Below are 16,733 nucleotides of genomic sequence, written 5' to 3' on the forward strand. Positions count from 1 at the left end.
GCCAACCAGCCTCCTGGGGGCCACACATTGCCTTCCTGGCTCTCCAGCTGAGAGGCACAGATCCAGAGCTGGGCTTCCCACTTCAAAGGTTCACTGACAGCACCCCCTCCCAGGCCTGTGGAAGGATACACCAGAAGTGGGGCCCCAGGCCAGCACTCACTTTGAGCCCCGGGTTAGCAATGAGGCGGGTGTTGTCACTGAGATAGGCTGTGTAGTGTTCCACCATGCGCTTTGTCTCTGGCTGGCTGAGGTGTTCGTAGGGGGAGGAAAAGCTGCCAGCAGACAGCATGACAGTTGGACTTTCTGAAAGAGAAGCAAACAAAGCAGGCCTGGGAACACTGAGACTTCATCTCAGGCCCAAACAAAAGCATCACTAAGGCTCTGCCAATCTGTTAGCCATGGTGACTTAAAGTCTTCCGTGAGGAAAGAACTCAACACTAGAAGGAGCGAAGAAGGAAAAAAACTCTCATTTTCTCCCTTCAAGGAGTTTACAGTCGGGAGCGAACCACAAGAGATATGTACAAATAAATACAAGTGCCCAAAATTGCAAATGCTCAAAATATCTTAGATCTACATATAATATTTTACACTTAGTAGGATTAAGGAGGCGACATTCGACATACAGCCACAGTGGGTTGAATCTGGGCTCCACCATTTCCTGGCCATGCGATGTTGGGGAAAGTTGTAAAATAGGCAATGCTTTTGTCCTCTGCAAAGTAGGAAATTGTAGTACCAACTTACAGAGTTACGGTGAGAATTCAATCGGTTAGTTTACATAAAGCCAATGGGTTAATAAATGTAAAGCATGTAGAATAGTGTTTAGCACATGACAAATGATTTGTGGGTGTTAACTACTATTGTTCATATTGGTATTCATATTTCAAAAGACGGAAAAATGGTATAGTGCAGACAATGCAAAAATAAATTTCTTATAAACAGGGATAGCCAAACTTGGCATAAACAAAAGTTTCTAGAAATAGAGTACTGTATATATAATTGCTGATCCTAAGAGGAAAACCCCATTCTCAAAGACCGAAATCCTCCCAATGAATTACATGATGAAACAAAACACTACATTTCTGTCTGTGACATTTCCTACTATTCCATTTTATAGTTTGAGAACCTTTAGGGGAGCACTGTCCACTGTTCTGTGTCTAATCTCAGTTAAGTGTATAGGTCATTTTCCATTCTTTTAGTTCTCACTTACAGTGTCTTGTTTCCTTATGGCCTGGCTATCTCTGACTGTGCAGGATACATTGTACTATTATTTTTTTTTATTGTACTTAAAAACAAATTTGTAGGGATTCCTGGGTGGCTCTGTGGTTGGGCGCCTGCCTTCGGCCCAGGGCGTGATCCTGGAGTCTCAGGATCGAGTACCGCACCAGGCTCCCTGCACAGAGCCTGCTTCTCTCTCTGCCTGTGTCTCTGCCTCTCTCTGTGTATCTCTCATGAATAAATAAATAAAATCAAAAAAACAACAACAAATTTGTAGAAAGAGCTGAGTCCTAACAGGACACAGGCGTATCCAGGAAGGACTGTTATTTGGTTCTATCAGGCACCAAACCCCAGGATGAGGCAGGGTGGTAAGGTGGAGACAGTTTTCAAAAAGCCAATGGGATGCAGGACCTAAGTACTACCCTGTGGGACTTGATATTCAGTGAGTCGTGACTAGTGACTATGAGCTTCCTTAGACCACTCAGGTGACCCGAATCCCAAGTCAAGGGCTTCTGTGGCTTCAATTCATGTCTGCCCTAAAGATGTAGTTCTGCTAAAGCATGCCTGTGTGGCAGGTGAAAGGGAGGGTTTTCACTTGTTAGTCCCACCTCTTGGGGGCCTTGGATTTGATTTCTTCCTCTCCTCCCAGCCCTAAGAACCTACTACCTAAAGAATAGTTTAATTTCCCAGTTGTTTCTTCTGGATTGGTGAATGGGTACATCACAAATGTGGCTTTAAATACTGGCTTTCTTCTCTGGGTTCTTATATTTTCCTAGACTTCTGTCCAATTCCTAGCTATCATGTTAGTTCTTTGATACTTTTCAGAAAGGTTCCCCTCCCCCCCCACCTTTCTATCCATTTTCAGGTGTCCTCAGTAGAATAGGTCAGAATTATGTAGTCTGCCATTATCAGAAGAAAGTGCTTCCAGTGATGTTATGTCTGATTTAATTCTCCTGATACCACATGGGATGGCTGGGGAGATTAGTATTATATTCCTATCAAGGACAAGAAAACCAGAAGCTTAAGACTTCAGCTTTCTAGCAGCGTGCTGTGGCCTAGGCTCCTGGGGCCTTCTGGGCACAGATGCACCAGAGAGAGGGTAGACTGTCCCTCTCAAAGAGCCTAGAACTGGTTGGAGAGACTAGAAATGTTTAAAAAGAGGAAAACAACAAAATAAGAATAATCCAATAATATTAAAAATGTCAAAAGGCAACCCATAATCCTTCAGGGAGGAAGGATTAGGCCCACAAAGGAATAGGCCCAGAGGTTAAGTGGAGAGACACTTTAGGAGTGGGATTTTCTTGTAGTGACAGAGACTGGGCATTTGAGGAGAGGCTGCTGCAAGGATTTGGACTAAGAGAAAACAACCAAGACACAGGTCTTTGTATCTAGAGGGTAGACACATTAAATTACACACATATAAGAATACTGAACTGCACTGGATGATGCACAATTAAATTTCCCTGTGTACCAAGAAAGACAATATCCCTCCTCCAGCCCTCTTGATGGGGGTTCCGACATGGATTTAACACGTCACCTCAAAATCCCATCAATGAACTTGAATGGAAGTCACTTATTTGCCATTATCTCTCTTCTTTTTCATTCCTTTTTCATTACAATTGAAGTATCTTGCTTTGTTTTCATTACCAATGATTACTAAACTGCCCTTTATGACTTCAACATGTTGTTCTGAGAAGGTTCTACTGCCAAGGTGAAGTTGGGTGGTACAGTGGAAAGATGGCTCAGGGAAAGCCAAATAATGGCCTATGGTTGGTCTGTGTGATCTAGAATTAGTCCATCAGTTCTATGTAAAGTGGACTTAATTCTACATTCTGTGAGTATCTCTATGAGGCAGTATTGTCCAACTGGAATACGATGCAATACTCAAGTGTCATATAAAAATCTTCCAAGAGCCACATTCAATAAAAACAGGTTAAACTAATTTTCCTGGTATATTTTTTGAAATTCAATATATCCAAAACATTACTTTAACAAGTTGCCAATATAAAAAATTAAGTATTTTACATTTATAGTAAATCTCAACTTGAACCAGCACATTTCAAGTGCTCAACAGCCATGTGTCTAGAGGCTACCGTTACTGAAACAGTGTAGCTAGAAGGGATTGTGCAAAGGAAATTGAAAAAATCTAAGCTTCAGCTTTTCTCTCATTCAGCAATATTACCGCACTTCACAGTCTCAAATTTCAAAACAATGACCTATCTTTATCAGTACTTGTGTTGAGCCTGTCCCACAGCATGTAAGAAAATTGTGCATATCTTGGCTATCCAGTGATCATTTCTTAAAAATGTGAATTAAAGGGCATACATGTGCTTTTGTATAAAAGAAAAAGACAGAACCTCAAAACTTAAATCAACTGTAAAAGCCAACCATTTTTGACTGACATCTCTGGCCTTCCTCAAGTTGTCTACACTATTGGAACGTGCCATAAAGGAGACTATTCAGTCTGGTCTGCTCTTCTGATCTCATAACCAGACAGAAATGCTATAGGATGGAACTTAAAAGATGGAATCTGGACACAAGTACTCTCATGTGGAATCTAGACACTGGTGACTTCCATCTTAATCCTCTTCCCACTTGTGCTCCCCTCTACTCGGTTTGCCCATTCTCTAACAAGTCTTGGTCTCAGTGAAAAAGAGTGCCTGTTTTACAGTCCTAATAGTACTACAGAAGTGACTAGCATGTGCCTGGCACATGGTGGCATGCAATAAAAGAGGTGCACAAGTCACATTTCAGCCTTGCTACTTTCCGTGTTACCTTGGGGGAAATTGGTGTTTCTGGTAAATCTAACTGTCCTCCATCTCGAATAGGTCAAGTCAAACGATGAATGCAAAATATGAGCTACCTACAAATGTAAATTCCCTTTTCCTGCCTTTGAATTATTTGCCTATTTCCTAAGCTCTTTTTGAAGACAGGGGCCTGTGGTAGACACAGATACGCCATATGGGCATGCTACCCTTGGATCTCCTTTACTATTTTTCCACCTTTTACCCTAGAGCCCCTTATCTCCGTATTTCTGTGCTTGCTTCTAAAGGGTCATACCGGTGACTCTGATGGATTGTCTTGGGGCTACTAAAACCTCTTTGCCTAGCATTAGCAGAAGGCTGAAAGATACAAAGGAACATGAAAGTCCAGCTCCCTTTCTTGAGACTGAGCAGACTCTGTGGTGTAATTTATACTCCAAAGCCCTACCTTGACAGGATTCGGCTGAGGCTGGAACTTCACCTAAAATCAGACTCTTGCTTGCTTTCTCCTCCCCTTTGCTATATTGTTTCCCTCATTTCTTCCCTAGTTTCTTCTTAGAGCCCATCCTTAATAAATCCACACACAAATCCTGATCTCATTTTCGGCTGGAACGCAGGATCCAAGGCAAGGCCTCAAATTGTGCTCACATCTGTATGCCCAAACTGGCACTGCTGACATTCAATATGTTTTTTTGGGGCAGAGGGAGGGGTCTGGTTTTATCATTTAATTCAAAACTGATATTCACAGGGAGTTGCTATGAGTAAGCCCACAAAGGAAGCTGAAAAGTGCAAGGGCTTTACCTAGAGTGGCCAGCTGTTTGAAGTGAAGACAAGCACTAGGCTGGCCCAGGAGGTCCAGCCGGTGGTATAGCAGCTTGCTGCTGGGGACAGTGTTGAGGTTCTTCAGTTGTTTGACAGGTATTTCCGGTTGTATCACCACAATACAGAGAATAAAGGAAGTGTCCTGTACCTGGAAAAATCAATAAAACATTTCTAACACAGAAAATAAAGGTTTCTAGGGATAGTGACTTTGCCTACATTATTTTATACTATCTCTGTCTCTAACCCCCACTAAAAAATATCTGATGAGTGAATGAAAGCCATGAGGATGGGGTGAGAGAACCTATCTCTGGCAAAAGATGACATTTTCTATTCTCCTTTCTGATTGAGGGAAATTAATGTATGTAACAGAAAATTATGGAACTAATAAAGGGATTAGAAAGTAGTCCCTTTGGAACAGCCACCCTATGCCTCTTTTGCTTCTTTAGGCTAACAAATCCAAGCTGGAATACGGCATATGAATACAGCACTTACTTCTGTTTGGGTCTGAAATGCATTTTAAAATATAGAGTTGGTTTGGCAATGAGTATTCTGAGAACTGACTATCTCGAAAGCCAATTATGAATCTACATATGCAGCTCATATAAAATCTGTTTTATTCATGTATTCCTGACTAATGCTTTCTCCTTGGCTGGTTAGAGATGAGCAGGATTCTCAGACTCATGAAAAGTATAAATCCCATGGCTCCCTCACAAAGCCTGCCTGACTTGTCATTTCAGACCAGAGTAGGCAAGTATGCTGTAGCTTAGCCTAATTTATTAAGCTCATATGTACAAATAGGAATACTTCCAAATTCATTTTGCTCTTTGAAATAGAAGCTTAAATAAAGTTAGTGAGAAGAATGGCCACCAAAGAATTAAAAAAAAAAAAAAAAAAAAGCAGTCTACTTAATTCTAGCTCCTTAACTTAAAAATACAAGATAGCCAAACTTCTGTAAGTCCATTATATAAGGAGGTGGGCGGAATCTATTTAAAAGATGGTTGGTCAATAAATGGAAAGTGTGATAACCAGCTAAGTTAAAAATAAAGGACAGTGAGAACTAAAGCAGCCCAAAGGATTTACTTCATGATCAAGGAGAAATTTTTAAGTAGGCAGGTTAGAGTTAAGTGTAATTTAGGGTTTATGAAGATGGTTGCACAATCTTTTTGAACACAAGAGAAATTTGCATCTCCCTGGGATTGCTTTCAAGTACTGCTGCCAAGGATATTCAGTTAGATTAGCAAATTTAATTCTCTTCCCCCCATCTGCCTCCTCCTCCATTATAAAATGATAGTGTCCCATAGTGTCATTTACTATTACTCTCTCCCTATCTCACACAGTCACCCTTTGTTTCCTTCATTCTATGTTCCAAGGAACCAAAAGACAAAAACTTCACCAGAATGACCAGAAAAAATTGTAGAATAAGGTCTATTCTGCAAGAGAAAAATTAAAAGTTACCCTAAGCATCTAAAAGCAACACTTTAGAGATAGTTCCTAGCTAGAAAGGAAAATGGATTTCAATACAGGTGCTTCTATCATGTTCTTAGGTGAAAAAAGAGTCAGTGCATTAAGGAACCAGAATATTTCTAGAAGGGCTCTCCATGATTGGGGAGTGTTTTGGGTTTTTTCCCCCCACTGATTGCCCATGGGATTCATATTTTGAAGTGAGCCATGCCTGTGTCACACAGGAACACTGTAATACCTTCTGAAGTCAATCCTTTTTTCTGTCTCAGCATGCAGCCTCCTCAAATGCTCAAAGATGGACTTGGGCTGCACAGTGACAGAGTAGTAATCTCTTAACACTGCTAACATAATCTCTCACATTCTATTTAAATTAATTCAGTGACATAATCTATCAGTATCTGCTATATCTATGGATGCTAAGCAGTTTAAATAATCATTTTCAACATAGACTGAATGTATTTGAATTACATTTAGCAGAGGAATCCATTTTATTCCTGAAGACAAGAGGAATAGTTCCCCCCCCGCCCAAGTAACAAAAAAGAACTTAATATTATTTGTTTATATTGCTGGGTTCCCAGGCAAGGAAGGCTCTCTAACTTCTATCTTATTATTTATTATTTATATAATTTTTCACTTAATAGTGATGTTCTTGACAATTTTGGAACTCTGAGAAAGCTAACACTTCTACCTGAAGCGATTACATGATTATATCCATTTGGCTACACAGAGTGGCCAGAATTTATTGATATCACTGAAGAAAATCTTAAGAATACTTCTTTCCAAAATGTTAATATTGAGTTTATTCACAGTGCAAAAAGGTCTTAAGAATGCTTACATCTCCTTCTTTCTATTTTTTAATTTTATTTGCTTAAAGACTTTATTTCTAAGTCATCTCCACACATGGTGCTAGAACTCACAATCCTGATATTAAGAGTTGTACACTCCACCAACTAAGCCAGCCAGGCACCCCATCTTTCTTTCTCCTTTAATGCCAACAAATGTCAAGGTAGATATTTTCCTGGTACGCAGATGAGTAGCTTTCAGTCAGGATATACTAAAGGTAAACAATCTCAAATATAAAAGTATTTTTCAATCCTGGTGTGTGGTTTACCCTTTCTGAGGTGAAAATAAAACAATTCATCCTTATGTAAAAACCGTATGAAAATAAGAGCAGATGGTGCAATAATTCTCAAAAAAAAAAAATCATGAAAATGAGCTAAGAGAGTTTCCAAATAGATTTTGACCATCCTCAGATCTGTATCATCACAATAAAACATCAGTAGAATTAAGCTTGTAAATTGTGAATTTCTCAAATGATTTTATTATTTTGTTTGCTTTTGTTTCCATTGTAGAAATCAATGTTGCCATAATGATGCTTTAAGAACAGAATGAGAAGAAGAAGAAAAAAGAACGGAACAAGAACATTGGAGGAGGCTCCTGCCGAAAGGCATGTTGGCTACTTCCAATCCCCATCATTCCCATGCCAGACACAGACACTGGATGGAGTTGCTGGTCTACCTCCACTTCTGGGCTAGATGCTCTAAGAGGGCAGAGAAAGTATCATTCTTCTTTATCTTTCTTAGCCCACAGTAGCTGTTCAGTAAGTCATCCTTAAAGCGATGAATATGTAGAGCCGTTTGGAGTTAATGGCTTAAACCCCAGATATGGGCAAAAGTAAGGGAATCTCTAATATGACTGCATTTTAAATTTAGTGATTAAAAGTTGATAAAAAACGAAAGTCCACTCTGCTTTTGACCACTTACAGCATCAAGGGCACCCAGGATAGCAGAAATGTCCTGAGGGGAGGGAGTAAAGGGCAGCAACATGAATAACGTGGATAGTGTGTGCTCGAAACTGACTCTGTGATGCCTGCTATCTGAATGAGGCTAGTCAAAGGATGCTTAAGGAAGTGGCAACCGAAGGCGATCACCTAACTGTCCATCTCTAGGTGGTGAGTATGAATGATCCAGATTCTAATCTGAAAGTTTCTGTGCCTTAGAGAATGTCAGTAGAGGGCATTCATGCTTTTGTATTTCCTTTTCAACCTCTAACTTCCACAATCCAAGTTTAAAATGATAAAAAGCCAACAACAACAACAACAAAAAACACCTCACTGGATATAATCTAAATATATAATGATAGGAGGGCTGTGTTTAGAGACATTTGGCCCGTCAACACAGTGCAATGCTACACAGCCATTAAATGTGCATGCAGATGCCCAGATACAGACGCCTGTGTATGAACAAAAACATTTTCTGGAACTGACCCAAGTGGTGGTTTCTGGGGAATGGCAGGCCAAGGAGAGGCAAGTGAGAAGGGCAAAGTTTACTTTTTACTTTGTATCCTTTTATACAGGTTAACTTATTCTACATGAACAGTGATTGGTTTTATAAACAATAAAGGAAAAAAATATAGGACATCTGTGAAGTCTCTTCTTTTTCCAATCACCTTACTATCGATCAGCAACATTATCAGAACTAAGTTCCCCAGAATTCATGCATGAAGTAGCAGTGCACCCCCCAACTCCTCAGGCAAAGTGCCATGCAACTCACCATCTTCCAGGCATAGCTAACATTGTAGGCCTCCTTTCCAGTTGCTCTCAGCTTGTTAATGTGCCAGGACAGGGATGAGTTCACAGGGACTGCGATTATCTGACTGCCCAGAGGGAGGCTGTGTTGGCAACAGAATGAAATACTTCAGGCAAAAGATAAAATTAAGCACTTAATTAAAGGCAGGGAAGAAGCTGTGAGTCAATGACCACCTCCTGATTTTGAAAAGCAATGAAGCTCATCACTTTTGAAAGAGATAATGTGAAATTTTCAATTTTGTAAAAGCATGATGCCAGCTCAACACTAAAATATTTTTTACTTTCTACCCCTGCATACTGCCCCCCAACTCTAATTTTTTCCAGAGACAAACTTGTCTCAAATCACTGTCATTAATTTACAACCAATGAGCACAAAGACCCATTCCTCTATAGGTTACCATCTGCCAAAATAATGTATCATGGTTGGAAAAAATCCAATCTGTTTTTTATTTCAAAAGAAAATGTTGTATATGATCGTGCTGTCAACTCGGAATGGACACTATTTTGCCAAGCTATTTTTTGGCATGCTGGAAAGCTGGTCCTCAACATAACTTTTTATTTTGCCAACATTTTTCAATTTAGTACAATTGGAGTTTTTCTTAAATGAGTTAACATATATCTGATTTTACAATTCATGGCAATGTGGACGTAGAATTTGATTTACAAGACATTTTCTCTAAGTAACAGTTTTAAGAGACCTTACCTGTTGTTATACAAAGTAAATAAAATTTTAGCTACTCTTCTTATGAAAAATTTACTGAGTATACTTTTAATAACATCAATTTATATACGTGTTTGTTTTATATCCTATAACACTCATATTTGACCTCAAAATGTCTATTGTTTCAGAAAAAAAAAAGAAAACCCAAATACTACAACTTTCACCTTACCTTAGGATATTTTGCCGAACCAACTCAAATTTTGGGATATTTTCATAATGAATGATGTCAGTATGAAGTGGGGGTTCTGATAGTAAATATGGTCTGGTAAGAGATGGATGCATAAGTGTATACCCTGAAATAAGAAAACAAAAATATATGCCGTGGGAAACATGCTGTAGGAGCTATAGATTCTAAGAGAAGTGCCTATCATACATTTGAAATGTGGGATATTCTGGGATGAATGCCCAACATGTAACATCTCAGTATGTAACTCACCAGTTCAATAAAAACTGAACTTGTTTATATGTTCTTGCATAAAATTCTTAAAGTATAGAAAGATGCCTTAAATTATAGAACAATTGTCTAATCAAGAGTATCTTAGAGGTATTGGTCTTTGGGTTTTTGTTTTATAAAAAGGTTCTAATCTATCACATAAACCTTGATGTTAGTGAATTTAAAGATCATGATATAGAAAAATAAAATCCAAAGAATCACATTCTACATGTCATTCAATCCTCAAGTCTAATTTCCTGATGTTTAAGTAACTGTTACCTACTCCTTAGGACAACATAGAAACAAATGCATTTTTGTTTCTTAAGAGAGAATCTTAAGCATGCTCCATGCCAGCATGGAGCTCAGTCTCATGACCCAGAGATCATGACCTGAGCCAAAACCAAGAATCAGATGCTTAACCAACTGAACCACCCAGGTGCCCCTAGAAGCAAATGCATAATTTTTAGATACATTCTGCCATTTTTATGGTTTCCACCACAAATGAGCAGTCCTACTTGCACTATTTTTCTGTAAATACTATAATTTTCTTACTTTGTTAGTATCACAGATTATTTTCTTCAGGTTCAAAAAGAAATTATTCTTTCCCATTATAAATTTTTAACAGATTACCTTTGTCATCTATGAGAAAAGTATAGGAGGCCAAAGAATCTTGGTAATACGTCACGTCTTCAAGGATGTAAGCCAAGTTCACGTCCACACCTACAATTCCCAGAAGTAGGTTTCCAAAATAACAGGGTTTACTTACAGTCATTATCAAACCTACGGGTTAAAAACAAAAAAATCCAAAGGATAGCAGAAAAGGCAATGGACAAAGACTGGAGCTGTGCTCTAATGAATCATGAAGACTAGGTCTTGCCACCTCAATTCTGCTTGAAGAGGTGACCTGTGGGATCCAGTAACTAACCATGGCCTCTGCAGACAGTCTGCATAAGTGAACAAGACTGCAGGGGAAAGTGTCTTTTGTGAGGTCAGATACCTCAGTCACTTTAGAGGCAATTCATACATTTTCCACTATTTCTTGACCTAAAAGGACAGGACATTATAGATCAGTGCAAAACATAAGCAGCACTTCTATGATTCTGTTTCCTCAAGTGGGGAAGAAACAACTGAATGTGAAAGACCTTTGGACAAGGACCCTGAAAAATTGGGGTTCTAGCCTAGCTGTGCCCCTTACGCATTGTACACAAGACATGGAAATAGCTGCTCTGAGCCCTGGTTTCCATATCCATTTAAATGACATCATGATAACTACTTTCCTGATTTTAAGGGTGTTAGATGGAAAGAGATTATTTCACTAACATAACCTATAAAAAGACAACAAAGGTGAAAAAAACCTAGAAGGTTTTTTCTAAGATCTGACCAACTAGAACTCTGAGCAGCTAAAGGAGACACTAAGTTTCCAAAGGAATGTATTTGTAGTCATTTGGGTTGGGAGTTCCTTGACTTTTACATAAAGGGCTAGATAGTAAATAAATATTTTAGGCTTTGTGGGCCATACAATTTCTGTTGCATATACTCTATTTCTTTAAAAAAGAAAAAAAAAGCTTTAAAAATATAAATGGCATTTTCAACTCATAGGCCATACAAAAAACAGTACAATAATCAGGAAAGGGAAAAGCAAAGGAAAAGAAAACGCACAAGAGAGGAGTGTGTGACTAGTGGAGTCAGTGTGTGGCCCTGAGCATCAGGATAGCTGGGCTCTCCTACTGAGTTAAGTGGTGCCAACCTTTCAGAAGGAGTCTCTTCATGTGTCAGAGACAAAATGATCTCTGGCACCCCTAGTAGTTCCACAATCCTATGGTTCTAAATAAAACTCGAAACAGAAAAATGGATGGTTTCTCTCCATCTTCCATGTATATTTTCCTGTGCTTAATGGCAGGTTCATGCCTTACTTAGCAGCCTATCAGAAAGCCATTCTTCCGTAAACACCCAAGAAAGGGATTTGGGTACTTGAAAAGTGCTACGAAGCATGGACTTCCACACACAGAAACCCATATGAGATCCATTCAAAGTATTACTGAACTTGCCATGGTTGCAAAGGCCAATTAAATGTATTACCTGGTAGGAGGAAGTATATATAATACTGAAAACCTTGGTGAGAAGTTATGCTCAGAATGTAAGTTCTAGGGATGCAATATACAGCATGGTGACTATAATCAACAATACTGTATTGTATATCTGAAAGTTGCTAATAGTTCTTAAAAGTTCTCATTTACAAGAAACATTTTTAACTCTGTGAGGTGACGAATGTGAACTAAGCTTTCTGTGATCATCTCACAATATATACATACATCAAGTCATCATGTTGTACACCTAAAATGGATGTAATGTTTTATGTCCATTATAAATCAATAAAACAGGAAAAAAGAAAAGTTGTGCACTATTATAATTTCAGAGGCTTTCTTTAAGCAGTCCACAGAAGGTTTTAGAAATGTATTTTAAGGACATTTTTGCTCAGGTATCCCTGGACAAGTGGGTTATAAATGATGGGAGCAGCGCTTGAGGGCCAGCACAGAGACAGAGGTCATAACCTGCACACCACGCTCCCCTGGGCTTGTGTCTAACATTCAAGCTGTTCTCATAGAACGGTGAAGTACAACAGAAATACTCTGTGACCACATGTTCACTTCAGATTTCTTTGGCTATGTTGAGAACAAGCCTGAAAAAAGAAACACAATCTCACTGTTCAATTATTGGACAGAGGACTCTTCATCCTGCCGTGGCAAATAAGGTATGCTAAGCTCTTGCTACACTTAAGGAAATCCCTAAATGCCCTCTCTACTTTAACCTAAAGTACACAGATTTACTTGTTAAAAGATGTACATCCAGTAACCAATATTTTATACTGTGGGGGTTTTGAATGAGAGCCCATGTAAATATGGGACTCCCTAGGCTCGGCATCCCCATGTTGGGAGTTAGAGGAGATGTCACCCACTCATCCTGGGGACTGAACACACAAACACAGAAGGCATACTCCAGTCAGGCAGTGGGACAGTCCAGTAAACCAGTCACCGCAGAGGATTCAGAAAACAGGCCTTGAGGACTACGCTTTGGAAAACATCAGCCAAAAAAGAACCAAAGATTTGCTCACAATTTGATTGAAAGCCTTTGGGTAACTCTCTCTGGGTCATAGAGGTGAATGCTGGAAAGTTTCCTACTCTCCCTGATATCACTAATGGTAACGGGTTTGACTGCATAAATCTCCGTACTTGTACAGGACTCGGTTTCCACATCCGCCTTTGTTCCTTTGACACAATATTAACATGATTCATTGATCTATCTTTCTCTTATCAGACTTACATGCTTATTGAAGGTGGGATGTGTGCCCTACTCATCATTGCCTGACACAAGGCTTGGCTGGCACTCAACACTGGAGGTTAGATGCATAAAGCATCTTTTGCATTTAAAGCTTGACATTTCCCTATAAAGGGAAATGACCTTATCTAAAAGTGTGAGTTTCTATACTATACACATCTGTGGGCTCTGCCAGAAATAGGAAGGATAAAAAAAAAAAAAACAAAAAAAAAAAACAACAAACTGACATGTAGCAGAAGCTACCATATTTCTTCCTTACAGAAAAAAACATGTTTACCTAATTGCTGGAAAACATATTCCTTAGGCCTGTTAGTTTTTATACATGAGTTTTCTCTGGATATCTGTATTTGTGAGAGTTCCTAGTTACTGGCACATAAAAATAGGATCTCTGTCTGGTAGTATCTGTCTAGCTAGTAATTAGCTTCCTTTTCCATTCTCTCTGTCAGAGAAGAAAGGGAAGCATGTCAGGCAAAGGATAAACAAGAATATGAGGAGGGAATGAAAAAGGCTGTACTTTTACTGAGCATACACTGTTGGCCAGCCATTATTCTAGGTGCTTCACACATACTAGTGCATGTAATCTTCACAACTGCTTTGATGGAATTATTTTTGCCATTTGACGGATCAAGAAAGTTAATCATGTGAAGGTTAAACACTACCCAACATGTTATGAATAACTTGTGACATTAGCATAATAATGACAGTGACAGTCACAATACAAAGTAAAAATAATAAATCAATACGAGCAGCGATTATTATTGAGAAGTATGCTAGGCACCAATAAACTTTCTAATCCTAAAAACCTGGAAGATATAGTCTATGAAAGACATTCTTACATTTTAACCAAATGGGAATTACTGAGATTAAATAAATTACCAAGGACCACAACTTAAGGAGTAGAGTGAGGTTTGCAATCCTCCTATGTCAAACCTGTACTTGTCTGACCACACCATGTTGCTTTACCTTTCAGGCTGAATCCTAACCATTTCTGAGATTTACCATCTGCTATGCAAAGTTACTGTTTTATTCCAGTGCACCAACTTTTGGATATTGGTGGGGATCCTCAGTAAGCCCCCCCAAAACACAGACCCATCATGTTGACTGAGGCTAGGGCAATGTGGAAAAATAGGGCTGGGGATTTCTGCTTTAAAATATAGTGCTACCAGACTGATGGCAGAGGGCTATGCCAGAGAAAAGGAATGACCACGCCCTTGCCAATCCAGACCATCTAATGCTCACAGGCAAGTGCTGAGCCACATTTAAAAGTTACTGTCTTGGTGGACTCATGTCCATTTCTTTTCCCCTTCCTTTAATAGGAGGTTTTCCCCAGACTCACCATCTCCCATCTCATCAGAGAAGGGAAGGCTAAAGACAGCTTCGTCAATCATCCGGTTGGGAAGGTTGGTATAGAACCTGCCAACTGTGATTTCCAGGTTACTCAGCTGGTTCAGCACCATCATGCTCCCCTTAATCACAGGCAAGGTTGTCCGGTCCAGCACGCCGTACTTCCCTGAGTTTTGTTCAGCCAGATCTCTCAGAAAAGCTAGCTCTTTTAAACCAGTCACCCCATCTGAAATGGAAAGCCAAAGGTAGGCAGCGTAAACCAAAATGGTGTATATCCATACAATAATCTTGCCATTTAGATTTAATAAGGGCACAGAGAAAGCCTGCAATGCCAGAGGAGTCTTGCAAGGTCGACCTGGATCCAGGACACAGTTACCAATTCTTGCTGAGGAACAAAGCATGAGCCGTGGTCTTTCCTCAAACAGTCAAAAGGGTGAAGGGAGTCTTCAAAAGGCAATGCTAAAAATCACATGAGTAAAAATAAAGGAGCCCAATTTGGCAATGATACGTTTCTCCTCTACAAGTTTAATTTTTCTCCATTTGATATTTGAAAGCAAAAGTAGTGATTAACAAGTCTGCATTTAACTTAGTAGATGAATTTGTTAAGAATTTTAAAGGATAGAGATTTACCTTTCATTTCTTACCTCTTCGCCTATTAAATACTTGCCAAAGTCTCACGGAACTAAAAGGAAGAATTATGTATTGCACTTAGTGATGCCTCCAAACCCTGTGTCTTAAAGCTCATTTTAATTACAAATGCTTTCATGCTTGATACTGCTAGGACAGTCCTGGATTTGATTTCTTTAATGTGTATTTTCTACGTTTAGAGGGTTTAAAAAACTTTGTAAAAGCTTTAGGCATACTGGGATGTACTGTTCTACAACATCTGTAATCTATAGCATAAAAATAAATTTAATAAACCTTTTTAAAAATTTTGGTTTGCTATTGTTGGAACACAGTCAAAAGGATTAGTAACTGATCCCATATGGGTGCCATTGTAAACAAATTCAAATGATTTCATTCACTTTTGAGAGTCTACCAATGAATTTTAAAATGCCTATTTAAAATGCCTCATGTTCTTTAACTACTCTTTAACAAAACAAAACTGAAGAGTTCATGGCTCACCTACTTTATGTGACTATCATTTCTAGCTAAGGAGTATGTATACTTCTAGCCTTGAAAGTCCATTTTTAAAGGCATGCAAATATCTAATGGATATAATTTCCTTCTTAACATATTGAATTGAAACAACTTGGATTTTGCTGGAGCAATGATGCTAAGAAGCCAGAATCAGATTATTGCTCCCTTTCCTGGACACTGAGTGGAGATAGAGGGGATGAGTGGTACACTCTGGAGTAAAAAAACAAACACAAAAGGCATGATTGATCCCTGGCCTTATACCTTTTGAGAAGCTCACAGAAGTGAATGATAAAAGGAGACAACACAAGACAATGAACACATTTCCTTTCTTTGTCATGTACTGTTTAACACTCTCAAATGTAAAAGAAAAGTGGTAAATGGGAACATCTACTAGGCAAAGAAGAATAGCATGGGATGGAGGGTTATCAAAGATTGTATATTTTATGTACTACATCAGGAAATAAGTGCCAAAGGTGGCAGTGGATGGCAGACGGGTAAGTTTGGTAGATGGTTTTAACACCAACATGGTCATCCTGGAGACTACATATCCTGGAATGCTTTTTTCCTCTGTTTCTAGGTTAAAGGTGGCCAAAACTGAAGTGCTATAGATTTGAGAAGTGAAACAGACACGGGGGGACCAGAATGTTCCAGTTTGTCTTGCCCTTCCCTGATCTGCATTCCGTTCCCTTCTTTAGCTGCAGGCTGGCTCGCTCAACAAGGGCAACCCCAGGCTCAGCCCAGATGCTTCATTGAGAATACACAGGGATATGGAAGCCATAAAAAGCCAACAACCTCCCACAGACTTCTCTGCAGACCTCCTAAGTGGTCTTCAATGTTCCTAGCTTTCAGATGTCTCAAAGAGCTCCAACTTGTTCACCCATACCAGAGATGGTTACTAAACACTAGATTGTC

At 39.2% G+C, this 16,733-nt stretch overlaps 1 protein-coding gene across 1 annotated transcript in view; it reads right to left on the reverse strand.

The window, feature by feature from the left end:
* CACHD1 (cache domain containing 1) overlaps positions 1-16,733 on the reverse strand; it is a 202,074-nt gene that overhangs the window by 29,044 nt on the left and 156,297 nt on the right. Inside the window, exons 9-14 of the mRNA XM_038538809.1 lie at positions 14,674-14,907; positions 10,632-10,781; positions 9,738-9,861; positions 8,813-8,930; positions 4,779-4,947; positions 161-303 (exon numbers count right to left, since the gene is read on the reverse strand). Of these exons, the coding sequence (XP_038394737.1) occupies positions 161-303; positions 4,779-4,947; positions 8,813-8,930; positions 9,738-9,861; positions 10,632-10,781; positions 14,674-14,907 (938 nt within the window). The remainder of the gene's footprint in view (positions 1-160; positions 304-4,778; positions 4,948-8,812; positions 8,931-9,737; positions 9,862-10,631; positions 10,782-14,673; positions 14,908-16,733) is intronic.

Source organism: Canis lupus, chromosome 5 (assembly GCF_011100685.1).
Source record: "Canis lupus familiaris isolate Mischka breed German Shepherd chromosome 5, alternate assembly UU_Cfam_GSD_1.0, whole genome shotgun sequence".
NCBI lineage: Eukaryota > Metazoa > Chordata > Mammalia > Carnivora > Canidae > Canis > Canis lupus.